The 25,776-nt window shown below is 36.1% G+C and overlaps 1 protein-coding gene across 2 annotated transcripts in view; it reads left to right on the top strand.

Annotated features, from left to right (window-relative positions):
- LOC118733264 (netrin-A) overlaps window positions 1-25,776 on the top strand; it is a 196,794-nt gene that overhangs the window by 117,888 nt on the left and 53,130 nt on the right. For both annotated transcript variants that reach the window (XM_036462596.1, XM_036462597.1), the window contains exon 2: window positions 13,502-13,690. In XM_036462596.1, the coding sequence (XP_036318489.1) occupies window positions 13,502-13,690 (189 nt within the window). The remainder of the gene's footprint in view (window positions 1-13,501; window positions 13,691-25,776) is intronic.

The following is a 25,776-nucleotide window of genomic DNA, read 5'->3' as shown; positions in this document are numbered from 1 at the left end:
ATCATCATTGGGTGCTACAAGAAGTATCATTCCTGATATCAGTGACAGTGGTCCAACTGCTGGTCGCATTGGAAAATGTCTTTTTTTTATACTGGCCTCCGATTAGAGAAGTAATATTCGTATGGCCTTATTAATAAAAAATAAAATAGATTTAAAGAGCTCTATAAAGTAACGTTTTCGTACAAATTTTTGATTTATAAAGCAGTTCAAGTCTTTTTAAATTTTTATAAGTTTGGGTGTTATTTTTTATAATTTCTCAGAATTAAAACCGCAACATTTCCTTAAAAATTAACCGTATACCACAACACTCGTTACAGACCGTCTCCAATAATGCCCAACCTCAATTTCTTCGACGGCACCCCACAGTGCTGAAATCAATTTGCAGATAAGTCAATTTTCGTCACATGCGAAGCGAGCACCGATGGCCAACTGCCCGGTAGGGAAAGCCAGTAAAAGAAATCAAATATGCAGTGGTTCCCGTAAGGTTTTTTTTAGGTTTTTGTAAACTCTTTTATTGAAAAGGGAAAACCATGAATAAATGTCTGCTTTCACCATAACATAAAACGTTTTACAAAAAATTTCCATTCAATAGAAACCCAAAATTTTAGCTGCAGTAGTTTTTCCTGCAGGAACCGCATTTGCAAAAGTGGCATCGATTTCCAACATTTCAAAAATCAACCAAACGCGCAATCAATCATAGAAAGCAGACGCTGCAGGTGTGTGCGTGTGATAGCTCATAAGTGCATATGTATGTATGTACGAGTATGTAATTGTGTGAGCTAACCAAATTGGCAGGAATGCGTAAAACCAATATCAGCCACTAACAACAACAAAAATGCCAGTAGTGGCAGCAGCACAACTACAGTTGACTAGAAAAGTGAGCCACCCGACGTGGAAAAACCAGTGACACGGGGCATTGCTGCAGTCGCATGCCACAAGTTGCACGCACTCAAGCGGCGGGAATTACACACCACACACACAAACACACTCGCATCTAAAGTTCGACTTCTCTAACAGCACTCGCCGCCTCTGCAAGCTGCAGCAGCAGCATCAGCATCCACATGACTATATCAATTTGTCAATGTCGCTGACATTGGCATTGGCGCCCCGTCGTTACCAATTGCTGCCATACCGACCCATCCCGCCTTCTCCTCTCTCCATTTCACTGCAACTAATGTCGTTCATCTTCATTCATTCATTCGTTCATTCATTGCCAAAGAGCATCGTGTGGAGGAATGGACACACACACACACACACACACACACACAGTCAGTTCGCTCAATCGAGTGCGTCATAGCTGAAATACAATGCCGGCGAACGGCGAACTCACCACAGCGAAATTCGCGCTGTCAAAATTAGAACACCCGCAAGCATATGAAATTGAACACAGCCAAAGCGAAATGCGAAGTTCGCTTAGCGGCGTTTCATGGCGATAGATTTATTTCTATCGCCCTGCTGGGCGATGACAGCTGTACGTGCCAAAGGTGGCCGTATTTGTTTTTTTGCTTTCAAAGTTTTAAAAGAAAACAACCTAAAGACGATTTTTTTTTGTTGTTTGAAAAATATAGTTGCAGATTTGTTAAATCTGGCTTGAAACAAATTATTTATAAAAATCTTTCTTTGTTTTACATTTATATTTGTTATCATTTCCTCATTTCTAAATATGGTTTAGTTTTTTCTAAATATGGTCACCCAAATCATAAAGGCGACCAAATGGGATCAGCTGTTTTCGCTACCGCTCTAATTCTGTTTAAGTAGGGGAAATAGCTGGGCGAACGGTGAACGACAGCATCGCCTAATTCGGCGAAGTTTGCCGTTCGCCGGTATTGTATTTCAAGCATAAAATAGCAATCAAAATGTCGTCGAGTGATAATTTTCCTACGCTTGAAAATGACATTCATAACCTGTTCTCATGACGAACGACTAACTCAAAGTGACTGTAAATCAATAAAGAAAAACAACAAAGTCAATATGAATGCTTCACTGCAGGCAATCTATTTACTGCATACATATGTATGTACGTTTGGGATGGGTTTTCATTTGCAACTTTTCCACTTGGTGCACTGACTTTTTGGTGAAGGGATATGCAGTTGCCATATGCACCTATGTATATATACAGTAAGATATATGTTTATATGTGCTTATGTATGCGCGTTCCTAAAGCCAAATTTCGTCTGTAGATGCAGGTTGAGTTGGATGGTTACGAAATCATTTATCAAATCAAAAGAAGGTGTGTACCCCTTAGGATGGATTTTTTTTGCTGTGCTCTCTTGAGCTTGCACTTAAGTTGACATCAAGTTACATGAGAAAAATTAAAAAAATATAAAAAATATGCTTTTTATTCCACAAGTAGTTACTTTGGAGTTGACATTTTAATTAAATTTAGTACCTTTTTAGTGGCACTCCCTTCCCTTGGTATGCAAGGGCACTATTTAACTACACGGTGAAAAAATGTGTTATCGCAAGAAAGAATTGCAAAGAAGGAAAATAAACAAATGTATGGTATGTTTTCAATGAGATGACGGACACACTATGTGCATATGTTCATTGATTGAAGATAGTGTGAAAAGTTCTTCGGTACCTGCAAAAGAATTTGCGACGAAACTCCGAAGAGAGTGTTCCGGCATTAGTCTCAATCAGGGTTGGGCAAATATGGTTAGTACAATTTATGTACCCTTTTTGCCATCCAATATTCGTTGCATATTTTTATGCCCACATTTCAAGAGCAAATGATTCGCTGTCATCGTCGACTTTACATGCTCAGTTCTTAAATGGCCCAAAAACTAGGTCTACTTTAACAATAACTAAAAATATGTGCACAATTTTTAAATGTACTAAAACTTATATCTTTTTTAATGGCCAGTCTATAAATAACCCAAAATTTGATTTGCATTTTTTTGAAAAACCACACATTAATGTTTTTTTAATGATTGAACATAAATTTAAACTTTTGAAAACCTGCATAAATTATATCCAGATTTAAAAAAAATTATCACCAAAAAACCAAACATTTATTTCCAGTATTTAAATAACAAAAACCCTGCACCCACGTTACTTATATATCCTATCCAACAATACTCGTATTCAACATTCTATCCGCGCCGTGTAAATTCTAATTCACGAAAGTGGCGCACAATCAAGTAGCTTTTCTTAATTTCCCAAACATTAGTAAAAAAACAAAGATTGCTGAAGTGTTTGTGATAACAAAACTCATTGCTCATTAATCAAAGTGAGCAAACGTTAAATGTAAACGTCATTACGTCTGACATTTGTTCAGTGCAATGGAGCAGAATTGCAACTATTGCTATCGGCAAACCTGTATACGCAAGTCGTACGCACAACAACGTCACAAATTTACTAAAGACTTCGCGCAACTAGTAAATATTGATATGGGCTTTTGCATGGATGTACATATTTAGGTATAAGTATTTTTTGTTATATACGTATGTATATCATACATACACATACATGTACATGTGTGTACACTAGGGTGGTCCAAAATAAGTAAAGTCGGAATTTTAATGCTCTCGCCACCTACATCGAAAAACCTATACTCCAATTTTTTATTTTGAGATCTAAAAATATTTAGAGGCTGCTCAAAGCGCTCAAAGTTTTCCATGTATTTTATATGAAAAAAAAAACACTTTTCGTAGAAAAGGTATAGAATTCTTTAAAATCAATATTTTTCTAGCGGAAAACTATGCAACTCTTCAAGAGATTCCCAATAATAATATTCCATTGTTTATTTGACCATTTGTTAATACTCAAGATTTTGAAGAAAGAGAATTTTCCGATCGAAAAATATTGATTTTCAAGAATTCTATACCATTTCTACAAAAAGTAGTTTTTCCCATATAAAATACGTGAAAAACGTTGAGCGACCTCTAAATATTTTTTGATTTCAAAATAAAAAATAGGGGTTTATTTTTTTGGCATAGAACAATCCTAGGGGACGAGAGCATAAAAATTGCGTCTCTACTTTGCATCACATGCATTTTTGGACCACCGTAATGCACACATATACTCGCATGCATTTGCGTGCTTTTAAATCAAGTGGTATAGCCATAATTATGTTTAGCAAATTTGTACAATCATTAAATTTCACTTTACAATAAAAAGATATGGAAGAGAAGCAATTTCTCTATGCCCAAGTAATTGCAAATGAAAATGCATAATAAGCTGCAATTGCAGAGTCCCTGCAGGAAAGTGCTAAAGAAAATATAATGGAATATGTTTAGTAGGCAAAAATTAAAAACTAGTTTTGCATAAATGATCTTTTCAACTAAATTCGTCCTAGAACTAAAGCGAGAGTTCGCCACCAGGCATCCAGCACTTTTCAAGGCATTCAGCTAAAAGTAAAATCAAGCGAATGATAATTAACTCTTGCCAATACTTTGGACATGGTAAGGAATTGAAAATTAGAGTCCTATACCGACATATAAAAATTGGGAATCACGCGTGGGCCTGAGTTCACGCCGTAAATTATAAGCCAAGTCAAACGAGGGCAGATTTATAAGCCTGTGACTTTTGTATAAAGATATTTATTTAAGCAAAAAAATAATAATATTTTATTTCTCAGCATTGTCTAATTTTAGTGTAGTACATTTAATCGAACGTTTCTCCAAATTGTTTGCCCTTTAAAAATAATAACTTTTTCAAGGTCCACAAAATACGTATTTGTTCCGGTGATGAGCTATTCTCATGCCATCGAGCCCATGCTTCAGGCTTGGAAATAGGCAATAGTCGCAGTGAGTAAACTGTGACATAGCAATTCTTAACGTAATTCATGTAATTTTTCCATTGCGATGGCGAAAAAGACCCACCTTAGCACGTTCACCCGGAGAGGTGTACTGCTATTACTATTCCTTGGTCTCGGGGGTATTCTAGGGGATCTACTTTAAGTTCGCGGTTACGAAACGGCGCAAAAACTCGTAAGGGTCATACATAGTACGAGAACAACGCAGCTCAGTAAACCACTTCTTCAACATTGAAATTGATGGTGCGAGTCTGCATAGTATTTATCAAGCCTTTGCTTTTGAGAGTATTTAGTCCATTTTCAGAAGGTACTTCTAGCGGAAAATTCAAAAAGCTACTGACTTATCAAACTGACTTCGTTCTACGTTTTCCCTCGAATTGCCTCAGTAGCTTTTAGTAACCACAAGAATGGTGACTGCACGCCTGGTTGCGGAGTATCTTTGCATGCCTGTTTTATTACGTTGGTTCATATCACCCGCGTCTCGTATTGATGTAGCCTGATTTAGCCTGGTTTTTATCCACAGACCTGCGGATTCGATGATACTTCAAGGCATCGAAAGCTCCGGAAATGTCCAGAAAACATCTAAGACGCATTCTTTGTACTCATGAGTTGTCTCATTGTTAATTTAGTACAACAGTTAGAATAACGCGTCCATGGAATCGCCTATATTATATGCGTTCTGCGCCTTGGTCAAACTGCCTGGCATCAGTGGGTCTCTAATGTATGCATCAAGAATCTCCTTAAATTTTTTGGTAGCCGCTGGATCGTCCCACTTAGACGTTAATTAAATTGTCCATTGTAGAAACGGTAACTACAGGAATTCCGTGTGAGGTTAGGAGAAGAGCTAGGCGCTCAAAACCAAGTTCTGCACGTAGCTGATATCAACTCTAGAGAGTTCCTTAGAAGTATTGATGAAAAACGCGCCAAGGTGTTTAAATCTTAGTATAGCGAAGGCCAGACAACTGTCAAGGAACTGCTGAGATGCTTCCACCTTATCCTTCAAGCAGCTTAGTCAGTAGGGGTCCGAGGCGATGTTCAGTCGCTACGCGTGTGTTCCTAAAGGACAGTTTGCGTCAGTACACATGTAAGAATCAAGAACTGTCGCTTTGGCAGCTACAAAAAGTCCTTTGAACGGCCGCGGTCAACAGCCGGCCAGAAAGACTTTGCAACTTTGAATCCATTTCTTCCGGTATTTTTAATAAATTAAAGTAGCAAAGAAAAATTAGCTTACAGCAGAGTACAATCACACAGTTACTTACTCTGGTTGTCAAATAATGTTTAATACTAGTTTAGAATCTCTGAAAAATTGGAGCATTAACACTTTTAAAGGCAATGCCCAGCAACATGGAGCAAACTTCTTTCATTCCCAGCCTAGTCATACCTCGTCGCGTCTTGTCAATCGTTCATAAAGTGAAATTTTATTTTAGACAATCGCTAGCATCATTACAAAATTAACCTGGTCTCGCTCATTTCTCTACAGCTGAATAAAAAGAAAAGTGTAGCAAAATAAAATCTTATTTTTTGTCAGCTCTAATTTGCTTATCTGTCAAAGTAAAGTTGCTGTCAAAGAAGTCATTGTATTTTTATTAGCAGTACATACTAAAGAAGATTACATTCTTTAATGAAGATTTATAGCTAACGCTTTCATTGGCTTTGTACATACACACTTAGTAGTATGTTGTAAAGTACTAAAAGACTTCTGTTGCTTTTCTTTAAATATTTGTTCTTGTTTTTCGTCTTTTTTTTTAAATATAATTTTCTTTACTCGTTGTAAACATGCATAGATACTCACTCGTACATATCTCAGCACACCTGGGTAGCATCACTTAACCAGCACTCATATTTCCACCGTGTTGCAGCAGCGCTTACACCTTGTCAGCTACCGCAACTGAGTTTCGCCAGGTATCTGCTGTTTGCATTTGCTTGCTGCTTGCTGCTTGCTGCCTGCATATCTATCTATTCATCTTGTTGGTGCATCGATCTTTATTATCGCATTAAAATTAATTATCTTCTTTATTTCTAACACGAATCCAACTTCTATTTTACACCAAACCATCGGCCAGATAGGCAGGCAAGTAGGCAAGCAGGCACACAAGCACTTGGGCCATTAGAATCTACTAGCAGTCAGGCATTCATTTAATCATCATCGAGTGCATGTCAGCGCTGTTGGTGGTTCTTTGACTTCTACTACTTCACGTATGTATGTGCAACTGCTTTCATCATATTTCATTTCAGCTGAATCTCTTTTTTTTGTAGTATAGTTACTGCTCCACGCTGCCTTTGCTAATCGCAAATATTTGTTGTACCTTGGTGTGTAAATGCATTTTTTTCTTCCACATATTCTTGTTGTTAATATTATCAATTTTGCTGTTAACTTCCAACTGGCATTAAAGTCAATATTTGCATAGGGCATAATGACAATGCAGTATCATAGAAGCTCATTGTTGACTGCTCATGCTACCCATTATTGTTTTTGCTGCTTTGAAAATGTTTGAAATTTGTAGCTCCAACAGCTCTAGCGAGAATGTCAACCAGCTGCTGCTGCTGACAGGTGTGAAATGTAAATAATTCGAGCTCCATTTCGTTTACACAGAAAAGTCAAAAAGCCGCCACAAGTACGTAGGCATAGGGCGCTCGAATAAATATTTACAATTTTAGAGGAATGCATTTGTAATTGCTTTTTTTATCATCTCTTGCTTGCAGCTAAAGGTCAGTTTTTTGAAAAAAAAAAAATATATAAATGGTTCAAATGCCTACATAATATACCAACATATTTTCAACTTCCTTTAGACATCAAAAATCAAGCACTTACTAAACAAATAAATAGAAGCTTGCCTACTTTTTTGTGTACACAGATTCCTTTACTAAAGTCAACTCCCACTTTAACTTCCATTTGTTATCTTTCTCTGAAATTAGGCTACAAACTGTGATAATCGCTTGTAAGTTACATCACGTTCGAATTGCCAAACGAGATACGTAAGTACCACTCAAATTACGACTAGGCTTTTAGTGCTTACTTTTATTATAGAAGACATTGATAAATGTCATACTTAGCATTCTTTAAAAAATGATTTATTTTATTTTCTCTAGCAGAATAAATCTTCTGTTACATCGCTGACATACAAACATTCTAAAAAAATTTATTTTTCTCTTACGTTCAATAAAAAATGCAAATAAGTACCTTTTCTTTTTCTTTTGTTAAAGCACTCCAAAGCTTTCACTTTCCTGCGCCTAGTTTAAATTTACATTTAAAAATCCCAAAGTGCACCCACGACTTGAATATCAACTCTAACGCACAATGAGGTACTGACATTTCGCATAGAAAACCTCAACTCGAGTAAATACTTAGTGTAAGATCTACCTACATCCACTTAACCCTCTACTGCATCAATTATGAAGGAGATGATTAAAAAATATTTAGCTATAAAAAAACGTTATCTACGCATCAATAAACCTATATTGAAAGAAAAAAAAAAACGACTCGAAGTCATTTATATTCAATTTTATTTTGCAAAGAAATATATGGAAAATTTTATGAAAACAATAGAAAACAGTTGAGTACCGGTAAACAAATTATTGACACAGAACAGGATGTGTGAATTAAGCAACTGTTTTTTGTTTTACAATAACACCTTTCGTTTTTCATTAGTTTTTCTTTTTTGCGGTTGAGTTCCATGCACACGAGCAGAACGTCTGTTTTCTGTTTCGACCACGCACAAAAAAATTAGGTTATATTTAAATGTCATCTAACCATAGCCAAACCAATTTCGTTCCGTTATTCGTAGTTAACTTCTCAATGCATTTAATTAGTTTGATATATTTTTAAACCACTCGTTAGGTGGGAAAAAAATTGTCAAAGTAGTGACACCATATTTGGGTTCGTATGCGGTAGAGGGTTAAATGGAATTTTCTTGGCACTACCCGAGTGTTTCCTGAATTTTCCAGAGAAAAGGCTAGACGGCTCAGAAACCAAAGCTAACAAAGAAAAATCTATATCTGATATCTTTATTGGCGATTTTGGCCGAGTTCAACAAAGCACGCCAACCGTTTCTCTTCTGTAACAACTTACGCCAGTTTCAAATGCATCTTCAGTACTTGTTCGGCGGCGGAAATGTGGTTCCCCTGCTCGCACTCGCATGTGTCGGTTTGTTGAAGAGCGCTTTCTGAGAGCAGATGTTAGAGAGTTGCCTTTCTTTGCTGCCTTTTCGATTTTTACTACACTTTCACTCCGCACGACCATAGACAATGCCGATATTGTCGAATCGTGCAACTTTATCAAATTAACGACTTACGCAATAACTTAAATATACATAAGTGCATTTTTTTAATAGTTATTGGGTTTTTTGGGCTTTTGAAATTAATGAGATGCGGTGCTAAAATTTTTCCTTTCGATTCGAAAGTGAAATTAGACTACGATTTTTTTAATTTTGTAAACAAATTTGCATGTAGAGTACATACACTGCCGGCAAAAAGTATTGACACAGCTGCTTTTTTACAATATATGCAACAATTTTTATTGTAATATTTTTTTGCAATTTTTTTATAAAAATATGGTTCATTCTACAATAAAAAACATCAAAATATAATTTCTAGACTTTGTGCAAAACTTGCGAAAAGTCAGCAAATTTTCAGGCAAATTTTCAACTTTTTTATCAGATTTTTTAGAATTTTTTTGAGTATGCAGATTTGTAGCCCAATCAATTTTGCGAGTTATCGTTGATTTTTGGAAATATGTTTTCACGCAGTCTCTTCCATGCAAAAAAAAATGTTTCGAAAATATTTTATATGGAAAAAATGCAAAACACTTCCAACAAAAAAAGTTCTCAAAAATCAATGCGATTTTTGACTAACTCCGAGCTTGCATTTTTTATACTAAAAATAATGGGCTACAAAACTGCATGCCCAAGAAAATTCGAAAAAATCTGATTAAAAAGTTTAAACTTTGCATGAAAATTTATTAAATTTTCGCGAGTTTTGCGTAAAGTTTTGAAATTATATTTTTATGTTTTTTGTTTTAGAATGAACCATATTTTCATAAAAAATTCGCGGAAAAATATTAGAATATAAATTGGTGCATATATTGTGCAAAATTCGCCGTGCTAATACTTTTTGCCGGCAGTGTACATTTGTACATAGTGTAAATATTTCAATTGAAAGGAAAATTTCAATGTCGAAACTGACATAAACTTTATAGAAGCAGCTGCGGCTAGAAAACTCCACTATATATGAAGATTGCCCTCAAAATATTTTTTTCAATGAAAATATCTGCTGCAACGAGTTATTGTTTACTTTAGCTATTTGCAAAGTGTATTTAAAAGCATTTTCAAAGCAATTAGCACGCTCATTCTCACAACTGCAAACTATGCAAAGATAAACAAAAAAAATACCGAAGAAAAACAGAAATTATGGAAAGTGAAAAACTTTGGCAAATAAGCGGACAGAAGCAGCCAGGCTAAGTAGACCAGTTATAAGAGCAAGTGTACTTTGAACGAAATCATAAATTTCCATTGCAATAAAGGCAGGTGCCAAAACAAATATTGCTGCTGTAAACACAAATATTTTTCGAGGCGCATAATTCCATAGAAAAATTTTAAATATTTTAACAACAATAAGCGATCTGTGTGCGATTAGCGAAATATTGAAAATTAAAAAAAAAAAATTTGAATGAGGCGATGTGCAAGTACACCTGCCGCTTTGTTGTCCGAATTACCATTATCTTTAAATTTTTTTATTTTTTAATGTATCTAAGTAATTTACTCTTATACTATTACTGCACACAATCAATCGAAAAAGCGTAATCACCCCAGGAAAAAAAATTGTTTCCTTCGATGGCGCTGTTGATTAAATATTTACCGATAAGCCACCGCAATTTGCATAAGAATAATTTGTATATTGAATGCGCAAGAAGAAGAAATGTATCAAAGCAATAAATATGTAGTAGAAATTGTACGCCCCCTCAGTGAAGACAGCAACAAAAAAAAAAGAAATGTAGAGTGGGTGAAAAAAAGCAAACAAACTCCGCGCTGTTGTTTGTGGTGGCACATCGAACAACGTTATGATAAATGCGGCACGCCGGATCAATATAAATATTGCACAATAAATAACGACGAAATAATAGTGTGAGATGAAGCGTTAAAATGCTTGTTGTAGCAAAAGCTCAATCAATACGCGTAGATATGTATGTAAATGGAGAGCGGGGGAGTGACGCAAGTGTCATCTACGTTCTACGCTAATCGCTAAACATTCATCAATTGACGCTTTAGCTGCACGGAATGGAGCCGTGGCTATTATTCATGTTTTTTTGTTGGGTTTTTTTCTTTGCTTTCGATTTGGATTTGTTGAACTTGATGCCCGCATTGTTGTTTCTGTAATTTTGTTGTTTCAATAGAGATTTACACATTACACTCCAGGGAAATTAACGGTAACAAATATTAAATGTCAAAGTTAAGAGCAGTTTAGCTGCTAACAACAAAAAATGCTGAGAAGCTATCAGTGAGAGTGTGCGGGTGTGAAATCAACACAGCAGTGCGGTTAACACTGTGCTGACAGCCAGCAAAAGTCAAGCGGTTGTGGGTTTGGAAAAAAAAAAACGTTTTTGTCTGAGGGATTCGCGTGACATATTTCGGCAGAAAGTTAGCGATAAAAAGAATTGAGGAAATGTTATCCCCTTCTCTCTTTTCTGTTTTTCTGTATATGTATTTATGTATGTGTATTTAAAATGTGGTTTATATTAACCCACAACTCCATGGCAACCAGATGGCTCATAGATCGCCTCTAGCCAAGAAGCCTAGGAAATACTGATTGGAACCCAAAAGCCATAGTCGACAAAAGAGAAAATAGCATGAGTCTTCAATTCGTTTGAACTGTTGGAAATCGCAGAATCGAATGGCGTGGTGCCGAGTATCTTCTCAAATGGGTATTCCCCCGAATCTTGCAGGAAGGTCAGAAGAGTATTAATTACTAAAGCATGGCAGCTAAATCAATCCTCTCCAACGGATTTTAGATCAACAAGCCTTTCATCGTTTATCCTAGGAACACTTAAGCGGCTAATTGGCTAATATATAAGTAAGTATGTACGCAATAAATAAAGCATATTACGCCTACAGCAAGGGTAGATCGGTCAGCAGCGCTATAGAGAATATATCCTAGCTAGCTTTTTGGACATTGAGAGCGCTCTTAGTGCTAAATAAACCCTAGCAAGTTTTAAAATAAGTTCACTACGCGGATGACTTAGCAATTTTAATGCACGCAAATTTTTTCCAACAATTAGTGAGTTGATGGCATTGGAACTGGGGAGTCTTTCTGACCCATCTAAAATTGAACTTTTTTTTCGCAAGAAAAAAAATCGGATTATTTACCAAAGCTGGTTGGGACCTGCTTATACCTTTCATCCGACGCAAAATACTTTGGTATTATCATCGACCTCAAACTTACATGAATGCTTAACGTCGAGGAGAGAGCACAGATAGCGTACAATGCCTGAAAAAGAGTATTCCGAAAAAAACTGAGGGCTGCTGGAGTAGGTCATGCACATCAAGTACACCACTCTCTAGAGTCTAGACTGGTGGAAAACACTTGATAACAGTATCATGCAGAAAATAATTAGAAGGAAGCAGAGTCAGAAAATCCTCGATTGTAGCCGCAAAGGGAGCCCTTAGATTGAGGCAATCAAAATTGTGGGGTCAGGCCGAATGTCGTCGCGCACAGCGATCTTGTGTCAACTTAAAAGGGAGATAAAGGATGACTGCCCACATGAGGTCATACTGGAACTTCTGCTTCAGGATTCTTATAAAATTTCCAACTAGGGAAGAACTGGACTCTCGCCTACTGACGGAGAATGATGGTACTACGATGATGATTTTCGTTGTTGGTGCTTCCGACAGGATAGGAGTATGATGTATTTTGAACGAAATGACACTGAAGATAGCACAACGCCGAAACCGGTTTACCTCCAAACCAAATTGGACAAGGGATGGCGGAAATTCGTTCCAAAATACATCATATGCCCACCCTGTCGGAAACAACATCAACCAAAAAGGAAAAATTAAAAGAGACTTCGCTTCAGCTATCCTGTAGGTAAGGCTTCTGCGGAAAGAGCTGCACCTGAGCACTTTTACATGGATTGGTAGAGTGGGAGTACACGTGACACTCCACTACCCCAGAACCCCACTAGTCTTTGACAGGTGGACCTTGTGCCGTTCTAATATAGTGTGATTGAAGGCAGTTAGGGTTACAAAGCTGGAACTATCCATCCGATTGGGCTTCACGCGATGAGACTAAATATCACGGCGGATCCATATCGACGAGGCGGAATGATGGCAAAACATTATTTTTTACTACCCAACTTTTACAGCACCAGGCATCGCAGTTGTTAACCAGAACGGGGAAGCGAACGAGGTGCTTTAGCTTACCAATAATCTTTCGTAGTGGTATCATAAACGACTAATGCTTATGGTCTTAATGTGCCCCTATTTGGAGCAACAACCTTAACCTACCTACCAAAGTGGTTAAAGGAGAAATACGAGAAGTCCACGCACCACATTCCAAAAGTTGTCCAAGAAATTCTTTAACTGTTATTTATAAACAAAAATAAATAACAACGTAACCAAAGTTGATTCTTCCGAGTTAGATTTTCTTTAGAGTATTTTTTATAAATATTTATTTATTTTTTTGGTTTTACATTCCAGTGTCAATTTACTTACATATATTTGTCTGACCTTATATTTTTCCATTCTTATTTTTTAGTATGCAACTGCAATAATCACGCCCGTCAATGCCGCTTTAATATGGAGCTCTTTAAATTGTCCGGTCGTGTATCCGGCGGCGTTTGTCAAAATTGTCGTCACTATACTACTGGCCGCCACTGTCACTACTGCAAGGAAGGCTATTATCGCGATCCGTCTAAGCCACTGAATCATCGTCGTGTATGCAAACGTAAGTATTTAGTGAATTATTTTAATTTAAAACATGTACATTGGGGTGGTCCTTGAAATGAAATGCGCGATATTTTTCAATCTCACTCCATTCGATTGGTAATACCAAGGTCACAGATATCACATACAAATTTTGGTCCCGATTGCAGACGGTTAGGGCGTGTCGCACAGGGGCCAAAGTTCAGATTCCTCTATACCCAAAATCGATACTTCCGTAGTTGAAGATATCACATAAAAATTTTGGTACCGATTGGAGTCGATTAAGACCCCTTCATAGGCTAATCTGAATTTTGACCCCTGTGCGCCCCAGCTTAGCCGACTCCAATCAGGGCCAAAAATTTATATGTGATATCTTCGACTATAGCAGCATCGACGTAAGGGTTGAGGAAATCTGATGTAAAAATTTTCGTCCTACATTTAAGAACCATCCTAATGCACATATAACTGTATACGATGGATTTTTAAAAATTAAAATCTGGAATTCTGGTATCTCACAGAAGAGTGGTTCTAAGACATTTTTTTTCTTATTTTTCCCTATACATTTTGTCACTTTCCTAAGTTAACTGTGGCCTGAAGAGGCATTTGCTGTTTATTGTATCGATTTTCCTTTAATTTGTTAAAGCAAACAAAACAAAACAAAAATACCAAAATATTAGGAGGCATCAGACATTTTAATTGACCTTGCCACATAATAAATAAGGCACTCCAATTTTATGTGTGATTTGTTGTGCGCATAATTTTTTATACATTATTGAAGACAGACAAAACAAAAAGTGAAAAAAAAACCTAATTAAACCCCAAAAAATGATAACTGCCACCGTTCCTAATCAGCAATGCAATCAAAACAAAAAAGGCCGCATGCAAACGTTTGAAGAAACGACATTTACTGATCGCCGCTAATTTCATCAATGGCTATTAAACACTAATTTAAATGGAGCAATAAACATTTTTGAATTGTTCGCCGACGCCGCCAATATTTAGTCAAACAGCCACAGACTGCAAGCGGCACTTCAACGCTCTCGATTTCTAATTTTTAGATAAATTAATAGACAATGTTGACATAATTTACAAAGTGTGGCCAAAGCGCAGTCGTCATCGAAATTGGCTGTAATTTGTTGTTGTTTTTTTCTATTTGTTCGATCTAAAGGCAGCTAAGCGCTTAACTATTTATGGGCGTTTGTTGAATGGCAAACTGTTGGTTGAGTGCATACATGAATAAAGACATTAATTTGTATACAAAATTGACATTAACATACAATAAATATTCATAAGCTTTGCAACTGAGCATAATTTTGTTGATTTTTACACAAAAATAAAAGCAAATCTGCATGCACAGCTACATATATGGAAATTAATAGCATTCAATTTAACACTCGTAGAGTAGCGGAAGATGAAACAGGTGATTTTTTATCAGTGGAATTTTGAATATTTTTGTCTTCTATTATAAGATAAGTGGTAAAAAAAACTATAAGCGGCTAGTGCAAATCAGTAGTATATGAATAGAGTGAAGAAGGCATTTACTTATATATTTATTTATCAGAAACAGGAAAGCTTTTATAAATTTTATCAGAAATGGAAAGGTATACTTCGTTTAAGTTATTATTATTATGTGGACTAGTAAATATTTTCTTTTTATTTGGTACTAGCATGCTCCACTGCGCCTTAAAAGTGTTTATATGCTGTTTGATACCCGTATTGTAGTATTATATTAGGGCTGTTCAGGATGTTGCGGAAATGGTCTTGGAAATGCATTTGCAAAAATTTATGTTGCTGCCACGGAAAGCGTGTGCGTTTGACTGTTATGAATTTACAAATGGAACGAATATGGAAATTTATTTATCAATTTAATTTAGTACAATTTTGGAAACAGGTGGCAACCCTCCAAAAAAATATTTTCGGCAGTAAACTTTCCTAAACCTTTTCAGTTTGATAACCGTATTGTAATATTTCATTAATTTTATAAATTTAGTAATTGAATAAAATTTTTCAAACAGGTGGCAGCACTCCTTAAAAATATTTTTGGCAGTAAACTTTCCTTAACCTCTTTAGTTTTATACCCATATTGCAATATCCCATATCTTATTAATTAAATTGAATTTAAATTTTCAAACAGGTGGCAACATTCAACAGAAATATTTTCGCCTCTAAGTCTTCTAAACCTCTTTCTTTTGGCAGCCATATTGCAATATAAACTGCAATTTTCAAACAGGTGGCCACTCTCTAACTTTATTTCTTTCTTATTCTAAGTTAGACCTCCATGCATAAGTTTTCGAGTGATGCACGTACGAACATACAGACAGACAGACAGAATTATTAATTTCGCTTCTGTTCCTCTAATAAAGACGCGTCATATTAATTTTTCTTTAATATCTATAATGTACAGACATCGGCCTGCTATAATTTTATTATATGTATAGATTACAATCATTTGTTATTTTGGGTCGAGACTATGAAACTTCGCCAATCGCCTCTCTCTTTTTTAGCGAGTTCAACAAGTTTTTCATCTCAATCGTAGAAAATTATCTCCGTACTTTGTGCTTACATTGTATTCGTGGGCGTCTCTTTCTACGTGATCCACCAATGGGTACCGAGTAGAAGGATCATCGAAGCATTGTCATCAATTTTTAAGAATTCGGCTATATCGAAGTCACTAAAAGTCACATACAGTTCGTCATTCCTTATCCTTCGGTACTCATTGTCCAAGAAAAAGTTCCACAGAACTTACGGAAAATAGTCTCCTCGAGATACTCAAAGGACCAGCAAACAACCAATGCTGCATGGAATTTTATAAACGGATACTCAGCCTTGATTGTCTGCTACCTACACGACCCATATCTAATGTGGGAAGAACAAAGGTTAACCACTAAACAAACCCTCTTAGCAATGGGTTGTGTACTGGGTTTGGGATTCGTAATGTACAAAACAGATCCAATGGACCCCGTACAAGGCTTTACGAATATGCGCTTGGAATGTCCAGACCCTACATAGGCAAGGTATCTCTTTCCAACTGCTAGTTTGCTTAGAGAAATACCAGACCGACATCACCACAGTATGGAAATCTCCATAATCCGACTCCAAAACCTGCTTAAACAAGAAACTTCTCATCGACCGGAAATAAATGAGCAGTGGGAAACGATCACGCAATCCCTTCGTTTCGCTGTGATTGGCTACTATCACCTACACAGGCACAGCTGGTATGACGAAAAGTGCCGTGCAGCTGATCATTCCAAGCCACCCTTCAGCCAATTCCTACACGCGCAACTATGGAGTGGTACCGCCAAAAAGGAAGAAAATAGAGACACTACATTTCGCTCAGTTCTCCCATTTCTGCGTGCAATAAGGAACATACAGATTGAGCTTAGATGCGCATCCGTCGTCTAACTGCTCAGTCTCAACGGTAATTGTAAATATTGAAGTCCTTCTAATTTTTGGGTTTCCATATTGTGAATCGAACTTATTTTTCATACAGAATAACTTTTCCGAAAAAAAAGTAAAGACTATGATATCTGCGAAGAATGCTTTGAACTCCTAGAAATCCACCGTTTAGTGAATTATACAGTTTAAAATGCATTATCTCTCATCACTCAAAGTCATACTGAGTACTTCACTCACATCACTACTTAGATACACAGCAGGATGGATAAACAATAACTTTCGCACATTCCAAGGTCATTTTTGCCACCACACAGTTTCCCTTTACTTCTGTGCAGCAGAGGATTTGCCAACTTCAAGAACAAAGAATAAATTTATGACTAACAATTGATCTTCGCTAAGCAAACGACGCTATTTGTTGGCAAAGCAAATGCGCTAATAATGACAACAAGCAGCAGTAAATGATTAAAAGATAAAAAAAATAGTAGCAATAATAAAGTGCACAATAATAAACAAACGTATGAAGTGCCAAATGGCGGTAAATGTAGTTGAAGAAAAAAAACAAAAACGTTGTACAGCAGCTCCGCAGCACATGGCGACATGGCGTATGAGTAACTAATGAGCAGCCATGTAAATTTGGCTTGTGTAGTATGTATTTGCCATGTGCCTTATGTGAATAGTAATGATTGAAAATGCATGTACTTGCAGCACACAAATATACAAGATCAGATATATAGGAAAAAACGTGCTGCACGCACCCAAAAAAGGAGCATACAGAGAAACAGTTAACGAATGCAATCAAACAGACCAAAATGGGCAGGCGCATACAGCAATGTATAAACACTCATATCAAAATATGCACATATGTATGTGCATTAGGGTGGTCTAAAAATGCATGTGGAAAAGTAAAGTCGGAATTTTTATGCTCTCACCCCCTAGGATACCGAAAAAAATATATCCGTATTTTTTTTTATTTTCATATCAAAAAAACATTTAGAGGTCGCTCAAAGCGCCCAAAGATTTCCATGTACTTTGTACGGGAAAAAATCACTTTTCGCAAAAATGGTATAGAATTCTTAAAAATCAATATTTTTCTATCGGATAACTCTGTTTCTCTGCAGCAGATTCCCAATAATAATACTCAATTGTTTATTTAACCTTTTTTTCATCGCAACTATAATTTATAAGTCCGCCAAATCCCATAAAAACCCCGAAAAATTCAATGGGCGGACCAATAAAAAATCGTTAGTATTAAAAAAATGGTTAAATAAAAAATTGGGTAATATTATTGAAAGTCTCTTGGAGAGAACCAGAGTTTTCCGATCAAAAAATATTGATTTTCAAGAATTGTATACCATTTCTACGAAAAGTTGTTTTTTTCCCACATGAAAATACATGGAAAACTTTGAGCGCTTTGAGCTACCCCTAAATATTTTTTGATTTCAAAATAAAAAAATAAGGGTATACTTTTTTCGACATAGAACGATCCTAGGGGTGAGAGCATTACAATTCCGACTTTGCTGTTTTTGGACCACCCTAATGTGCATGCACAGTATATAAAAATATTCAACCATACACACATAGCAGTAGTAAAAGTGCAGCGCTCTATTGGCCTTTAGCTGGCTGGCTGGCTGGTTGCCTGGCTGTCAATGTTTATTTTAACTTTAGCATTTTGCCAGCTGTTGCAGCCTGCACCTTGCTATTGCGTTTGGTTTTTTTTTGTTGCCTAGTGCATTTACGCAGTTGTGGCTCGGTACAACAATTGTCTTTTGCAACTTGTGTGCATTTAACATTGCTTCGCTTTTTTTCGTCTGCTCCTACAATTGTTTACATTGTTTGCACTCTTTTATGGCTGCAATGGTTTTTGTTATTGCATTCGGTTAGTCTTTTTTCTAAGCCATACTTGTTAGCATGTTCACTTCGATTAATTGCCTTACAAATTCATAGGTTTGTTTAGCTGCTTACATACATATGAATTTTTATTCTCGTTTCTCCTGACCTCGCATTTCGAGGGCGAATTGCCTAAGGTGCGAATGCAAATTAGTAGTTAGTAGCTTTTTGAACTTTTCGATTTCAAATTTCTGGCACACGGCGCATAAAGTGATAGGTGGATTCTAATATATTTAGTAGCTATTATATTTCTACATTGGTAGCATTAAGAAGAACGCGGTTTCGACAGCATCAGGCCAATGGAATTTTCAAGTTAGTTTAGACACGCTGCTTTAGTATATAGAGGTACAAGCACATTGTGATTCTTCAGGTTTGCCAGGGGCATGTCTTTAAAAGATCCGGATTTTCTGGAAATCTTAGTAGACCCTCTAACGAATTTCTCTGTTTAAGTTCTCAGATAAGGTATCATCCATGGAAATTTATGATGCTGAATGGGACTGTGCACCTGGCGCTCATATGACCAAAGACCCGATTTCGCCTTAGTATTCCAGTAAGCAGTATTTACAGGTGATTAGTCCATCTGCTGTTAGTAGCCGCTCTAGCCTTCTTCTCAATACGTGAATCTCCGGGTGGGTTCTATGCTTTTAGCCGCTTTTTCTAATCCTTTTTTAAATACCTTTCTCAAACACACATCTGCTTTCTCATTTCCTGGAGTACTACTATGTCCCAGGCTAAAGTAGATGTTGGCTGTATGCTGCCGAAGTCATTGCAGTGAGCTTCGGTATTCTTGGGCGCATATCGAGTTAGTCATTACCGATGCCAAAGCCTTGCTTACAGCTTAACAGTTCACAAAAAAGGTGACTTTCGATGGAACGAGGTCCATATTTCTTCGCCGTCATTTCAATTGCATAATTTTCAGCCTGGAATATTTGTACTGGTGTATTCTAGAAGTTTGTAAGTCGATTTTAATAAAATTTTGCTGAGATAAGACGCCAGATCCTGTTCCAAAGCCCTGTGATGACTGGGATCTCATCATTGCTTAGAACTATATCAAGTTTTGAGACGTTTCTGTCGCGAAAGTGAATTTAGAAGGTGAGTCCAAAGTCAACTTCCATTTATTCAATCCCTACTATATAGAGCATGGCGCTAGCCCGGTATTCGCTCGGGCGAGTAGTGTATCGTTTCGAACTGAAACCTTCTTTTATACTTTGAATTAGCACACTTATTAACAGAACTTTCGAGAGCTGATCCTATCGTAAGATTTTAGCTCTTTCGTCATACCTCCTCGGGACTGGGCATGTCAACATTGTATGACTTACCCAACCACTCGCGAATGTTATTTTTCTGGCTGTTTGTTGTAATGTCAACTTTTTGAGACCGAGCTTTCCATCTTGTAGTTACATGCCCATCAATTTTACTGTTCAGGAACGTGCGTGTCTGGGTCTAAAATGCGGGTCTAAAATGTATCTTGAATATGTCTAAAATGTATAAAAGGTTTCGGGTACTTTTTTCTGTTGCGGCAACAGCTATTTCGTTTGATAGTTCTTTCCGTCGTGGATACTGTGGTGCCTGTTATTAAAGTCGCCAAGGCGATTTTTGTTCTTGCGGAGAAAACAGCGGTCGTAAGTCTACTCCAAAAGATTTTTGGTCGCGCCATCATTCTATCCTGTCGGAGCGTGGGTACACATCAGAATGATAATAGCGAGACGCTGTATTCTCTGAGTACTAGGTGAAGACATCGCTATTCCACTACAAATTCGGCGTGGCGGCTGTAGTAGACATCATAAAGTCCTATAGTCTTTCATGCCTTTCACTTGAAATCGTAGGATCTTTTTGATGGCTGTGATTTCTCTCTTTTAAATAAAATTTACTTTTCAACATTTTTGTGGAGCTCTTTAATCCGTTCTGGTAGTAATTAGAGGGTTAAGATTTTCCAGAAATAAATTATTTTATAGGTCTCCCAGGACAAGAATTATTTTGGAAGTTAAATTATAGTTAAAATATTATGTCTTAAAAATATATTTGTAAACTTTAACCCACTAGAAAAAAATGAAATGTAAAGAAGTCGGGAAAACCCCTTTTTAAATTTGATTGCTTCGTGTATATGCTGACGTTTAGGTAAAGCTTGGTTCAGCTCCGAAAATATCTGATATATTTGAGAAAGCCAACAAAAAATCTGCAGAAGTAAATCCGGCAATTTTTGAACAATGGCAGGGGTTAATAAAATCCCTCTTCTGTAGTTAACGATCCAAATAGCATTTAAGAAAATGCCTGCCCCAGTGAAATAAAAAATGGGCTACTTAGTCATTTTTCCCTTCTTGCGATCCGAAAAAAAACCAATGCCACCGTCATCAGTTCATTAACAAAATTTTAACGGTTCCGAAATTCAATGTAAAACAGAAACCAAAATACATACGCGCACCCCCAGAGATCTCATGAATCACATTTAAGTATGACTTTCTACTGAAATTCATATAAATTTTAGTGAGTCTGTTTATATTTTTGGGCTGAATTTTTTCTGCAGAACTTGTAACAAATCACCGCAGCGACAATCGTAAATTTGAAACGCGCTAAAAAGTTACATTAATCCGGCCTTAATCAGCAGCAGAGAAGTAACGCGTAAACGATAATCCATTAACAACAAAGCAAACTGCATAAAACAAAATTTTGTTTTTTTAATGAACAGCTCAAAAGTTTATCAATACAAAATTAATTTAATACAAAGCCAACGTAAATTTTGAACAAAAATTTGCAAACTCGTCTGCTGCCGCCGGTCACAGTTGGAGAGTGACATTGTATGGATTTGAGCAAAATAAAACAAGCTTCGAAAAGTAAAAATAACTGTAACACTAAAAAATTAATTCCAGTTTGCTGGCGTTTAACTTTAAAGCGACACTAAAAATTCGCGCTGCGCTGCCAACTGTTGATTTTATGCGCCTTTTAGTAACTACCCGTATCTGCTTTAGTAAACCACTTTTGCAGTAGGGCAAAACAACAACAGTTTGAACATTTTTTTCAATAATTCTCAGCCCTTTTCAGTTTTTTGCACGCTCTTAAATGCGGCCATTAAAAAAGTTACGCTTGCGGTTTTTGTTGCTTTTTCACTGGCATTCAACGCCATTAAATTGTTTATAGGCGGTTTTTTAAATTCTGTGTCAGAGTTTTTATTTCTTTTTTTTTTTTTGAACAACGGCGGAAGGGCACTGCTTCATAAAAATTTTAAAATGCCTAGTGCATCTATGCATAAGCTTTATGGCGTAACTGTATCACTTTTATTGAGCTATAATATATCCGTTTCATGCTCGATTTATGATTGCTAATTTTTATTAAATGAAACATGAATGCAAAAGGTTACAAATGTGCTTCACGCATATTTTACTTTATCCAAAAAATTGATAAAAATATGTAGTGTTATAAAAAAAAATATATGTAAATATTGATATTTACATTTTAATCGAAACTTATGTAAAGGATTAATTGCACTGCTTGTAATATGAAACAAACAACAATTATTTGCACTGTAGTACAAGCTAAATATCGTTTGCCGACGGAATTTCGAGCGGAAAGCAGCGTCTCCATAAAAAAAAAATATTAAAATATTAAAATACTAGTTTGCCATCACTCGCTTCGCTGAGTGTATGAATTTTCGGCGTGCTACATTAGGTATAATTTATTTCAATAAATCTCAACATACTTAAACTATGCCAAAAATAAGAGATTTTAGATTTTTTAACCATCTTCAAAATAAATATTTTGAAACTAAGACTTTCTTAAACCTCTCTATTGTGATACTTTTTCGCTTATTATATACCATAAGTTGAAATAAATATAGATTAAAAAAGGGACAACCCCCTTACATGCAATTTAGAAATTAAGTACTTTCAAAACTATTTCGATTGGTACCCATAAGCACTTCATTGAAATTATTGAATAGTTTGAATTTAACCTTCTGAACAGTTGGCCACCATACATATGCACTCAAATTACCTAATTCCAATAATTTAAGTTGAGTTTGAATTTTCAAATCTGTGGGAACCCTACTATGCATATGTAGCTTGGAAATTAAGCCTTTTCAAGACATTCGCTTAATACCTATATTGTAAGAACTCATGAACTTATAATATAATTTTATTCGAATATAGTTTTAAAATAAGTGGTAACCCTCTTCAAATACCTCAGAAGATTCTACTTGTTCAAGTTGAACATTTCTAAACACTCTTACGTCTGACACTTTAATTTTAGTATAATTAATTTTAATTCGACGTTTTAAACACGTGGCAACCCTCTCCAGAATATTTTCCAACTAAACTCTTATTAAACCCCTTTGGTCTGACACCCATATTGTGATAAATATTTCAATTATTTTATTCCTTTACTTCGATTAGAATTTGACTTTTCAAATAGGTGGCAACCGTCCTTCATGTAGTTTAGAACTTAAACCCTTTTAAAAAACAATTCGATTGACATCCATATTACAGTAATTCATTTAAATTAATTGAATTTAATTTTTAATCGGGTGGTAACCCTAGTAAAACACCTCAATATTATTCTAAACGTTCAATCTGAAGGTTTCTTAACAATCTTTCGTTTCACGCCCATATTTTAATTTTTCAGATAGCTTGCGAATAAATAATTTAAATGAATGCGGAATTGATTCTATATATCTCCATACCAAGTTCCATTCCGCTATCACACAAATTTCCTGCGATATGTAGTATGAAAAATTCCGATTGTATGGGAGGTGCCACGCCCCCTTGTACAATCGAAATTATATCTCTCCTATATTTTAAGTTGGGCTAAATGACACCAAAAAACTCACTTTCAGATTTATAATATTAGTAAGGATTCTCGACCAAATAAAAAATAAAAAAAATTTAAATATTCTCTAGAGAAACATTACCATTTCTTAATGCAGCTGATTTATAATTGTACCACTTAGGCTTAGGAAATTTATAGTAGCGATTACTCGAATCCCAAATCTTACGAATAACTGTTCCGACAAGACACTCGTACGAAACTGTAATACATTTCCTTATCTCTACAGATCCTTCTTCTTCTTGTTAGGCGCTGTATCTAACCAATTTTGAACGATACCAATAAAGCACCCCAGTCTTCTTTAGTACCTCTTCTGTGCCAACTGACGCCAATAGGAAATTCCAGGTGAAGTCAAGTGAATAAATATGAAATATTGTAGAATTTAACGGACAGCCACGCCTACTATACTTAGGAGCGGATATGCTAAATGTTATGCGGTTTCAATAAAATTCGGTTTGTACTTAACTTCGATTAACCCAGGAAGACATAAATCTGAGAGATGGTAAAATTCGGTCAACTGCCACGCCTACCAGCCATCCAAATTCTGGATTCTTATGTGGTAAGGTGTTTTTGTACCGCAAGGTACTTACATTCTCCAGAACAACATTAAAAAATTCATAACATAACAGAAATGTGCTTAGCTCTGTAAGGTCTATGATAAATTATAAGAGCCTAATTTGGAGCCAACCAAGCATACCATTGAACTTGATTTTTAAGATGTAGGCAAATCTCACTGTGCGCCGTCGTTTATTTTTACAGAAATTCGCCCCAGTCTTAAAACCCCCCCGTGAGGCGCTTAAGTTTCTGAAAGCTCTTCGGCCTCACGTATTTCGCCCTACCTCTTTTTAGTATGACAATTCTACATAGCCCGCGTTGAGTCCGATCGCAGTGTAGCTCCGCAAGATGCATCTTTCTTCTCTGCAGCGGAGTGACATTCATCGTCTTGCCAGTTCATACGGGCTACTAGTGCTTCGGCAACTCTTCTTTGGTCATTTAGAGGTTCAAAAAAGCGCTTCCGATAAAAAAGTTTCAAACAAAAGTTACGTACTTCTAACCGCAGGATGCGAATATGTGGTAAAATCATGTTTATCCCATTTAAAAAAATTGACTTGCGGTCCATTTAAACCAATTGCGGTCGAAACCCGAAGTCGGTAAGATGACCAAAAACATACAGAGCAGCCCTACCTTTGTAGTTCATATTTTTCCATTTTCCAAGGAAAAAAACATTTTCCTCAATTTTAGTACGAGGTTGACATATGGTCTTGGGTACCCTGTATATTTATCGCTAAGGTGACAGTTGATAATTCATTAAGCAAAAAATATTGGCAGATCTTGGCATGAAACCAAAACTTTTATCGATTTCTCAAACAAATTATGCGCACATTTAAATATTCCTTTGAAATGCAAATTAATTTCATATTTCCATTAAAAGCCCACTTCTTTTATCCACCCACATCATCGGCGTCAACATCATCTATTCAGACAAGTACAACAATTTTTACTACTTAATTTACGCAAAACGCTTAAAATTTTTGCCCGCACTCAAAAAGCAATTTTTCCAGCCTTTCAACCAGAAAATCATGAAAATTTAATGCTTAAAGTCAAAGCTAAAAATACAAGCAAACAATTTTTGTTTACCATAAACTGGTTTATTTATTTTGCTATATTTTCCTTGGCTGCAGGGCTGCTTAAAATCATTTATTTGGGTTTTCTTTTTCTCGCAAATACACTTTTGCCATATTCGTCAAAAAAAAATGTAAATGTGCTTCGACATTCTAACCCTCAAAATGCTGTTCCTTTCGATCTCTATTTATTAGCAGAAATGCGCTTAGTAATTCCTATTATTAACTCTAATAAGTGTTTTCCCACTATTTTTCTTGCCGGCTTTGTTATTTTAACCATCAGCTAGCGCTTTGCTCTTCTGGCAATAGTTGGTTTTTTCCCCCATTTTGAATATCTCTTTGTCTTGTGTAAACAGTCAATTAAATTTAACAGCAAATATTCGATGAG

Source organism: Rhagoletis pomonella, unplaced genomic scaffold, assembly GCF_013731165.1.
Source record: "Rhagoletis pomonella isolate Grant_MI unplaced genomic scaffold, Rhpom_1.0 Rhpom_scaffold_00002, whole genome shotgun sequence".
Lineage (NCBI taxonomy): Eukaryota > Metazoa > Arthropoda > Insecta > Diptera > Tephritidae > Rhagoletis > Rhagoletis pomonella.
Note: the sequence above shows the minus strand (reverse complement) of the source record. Positions and strands in the feature narration are given on the sequence as shown.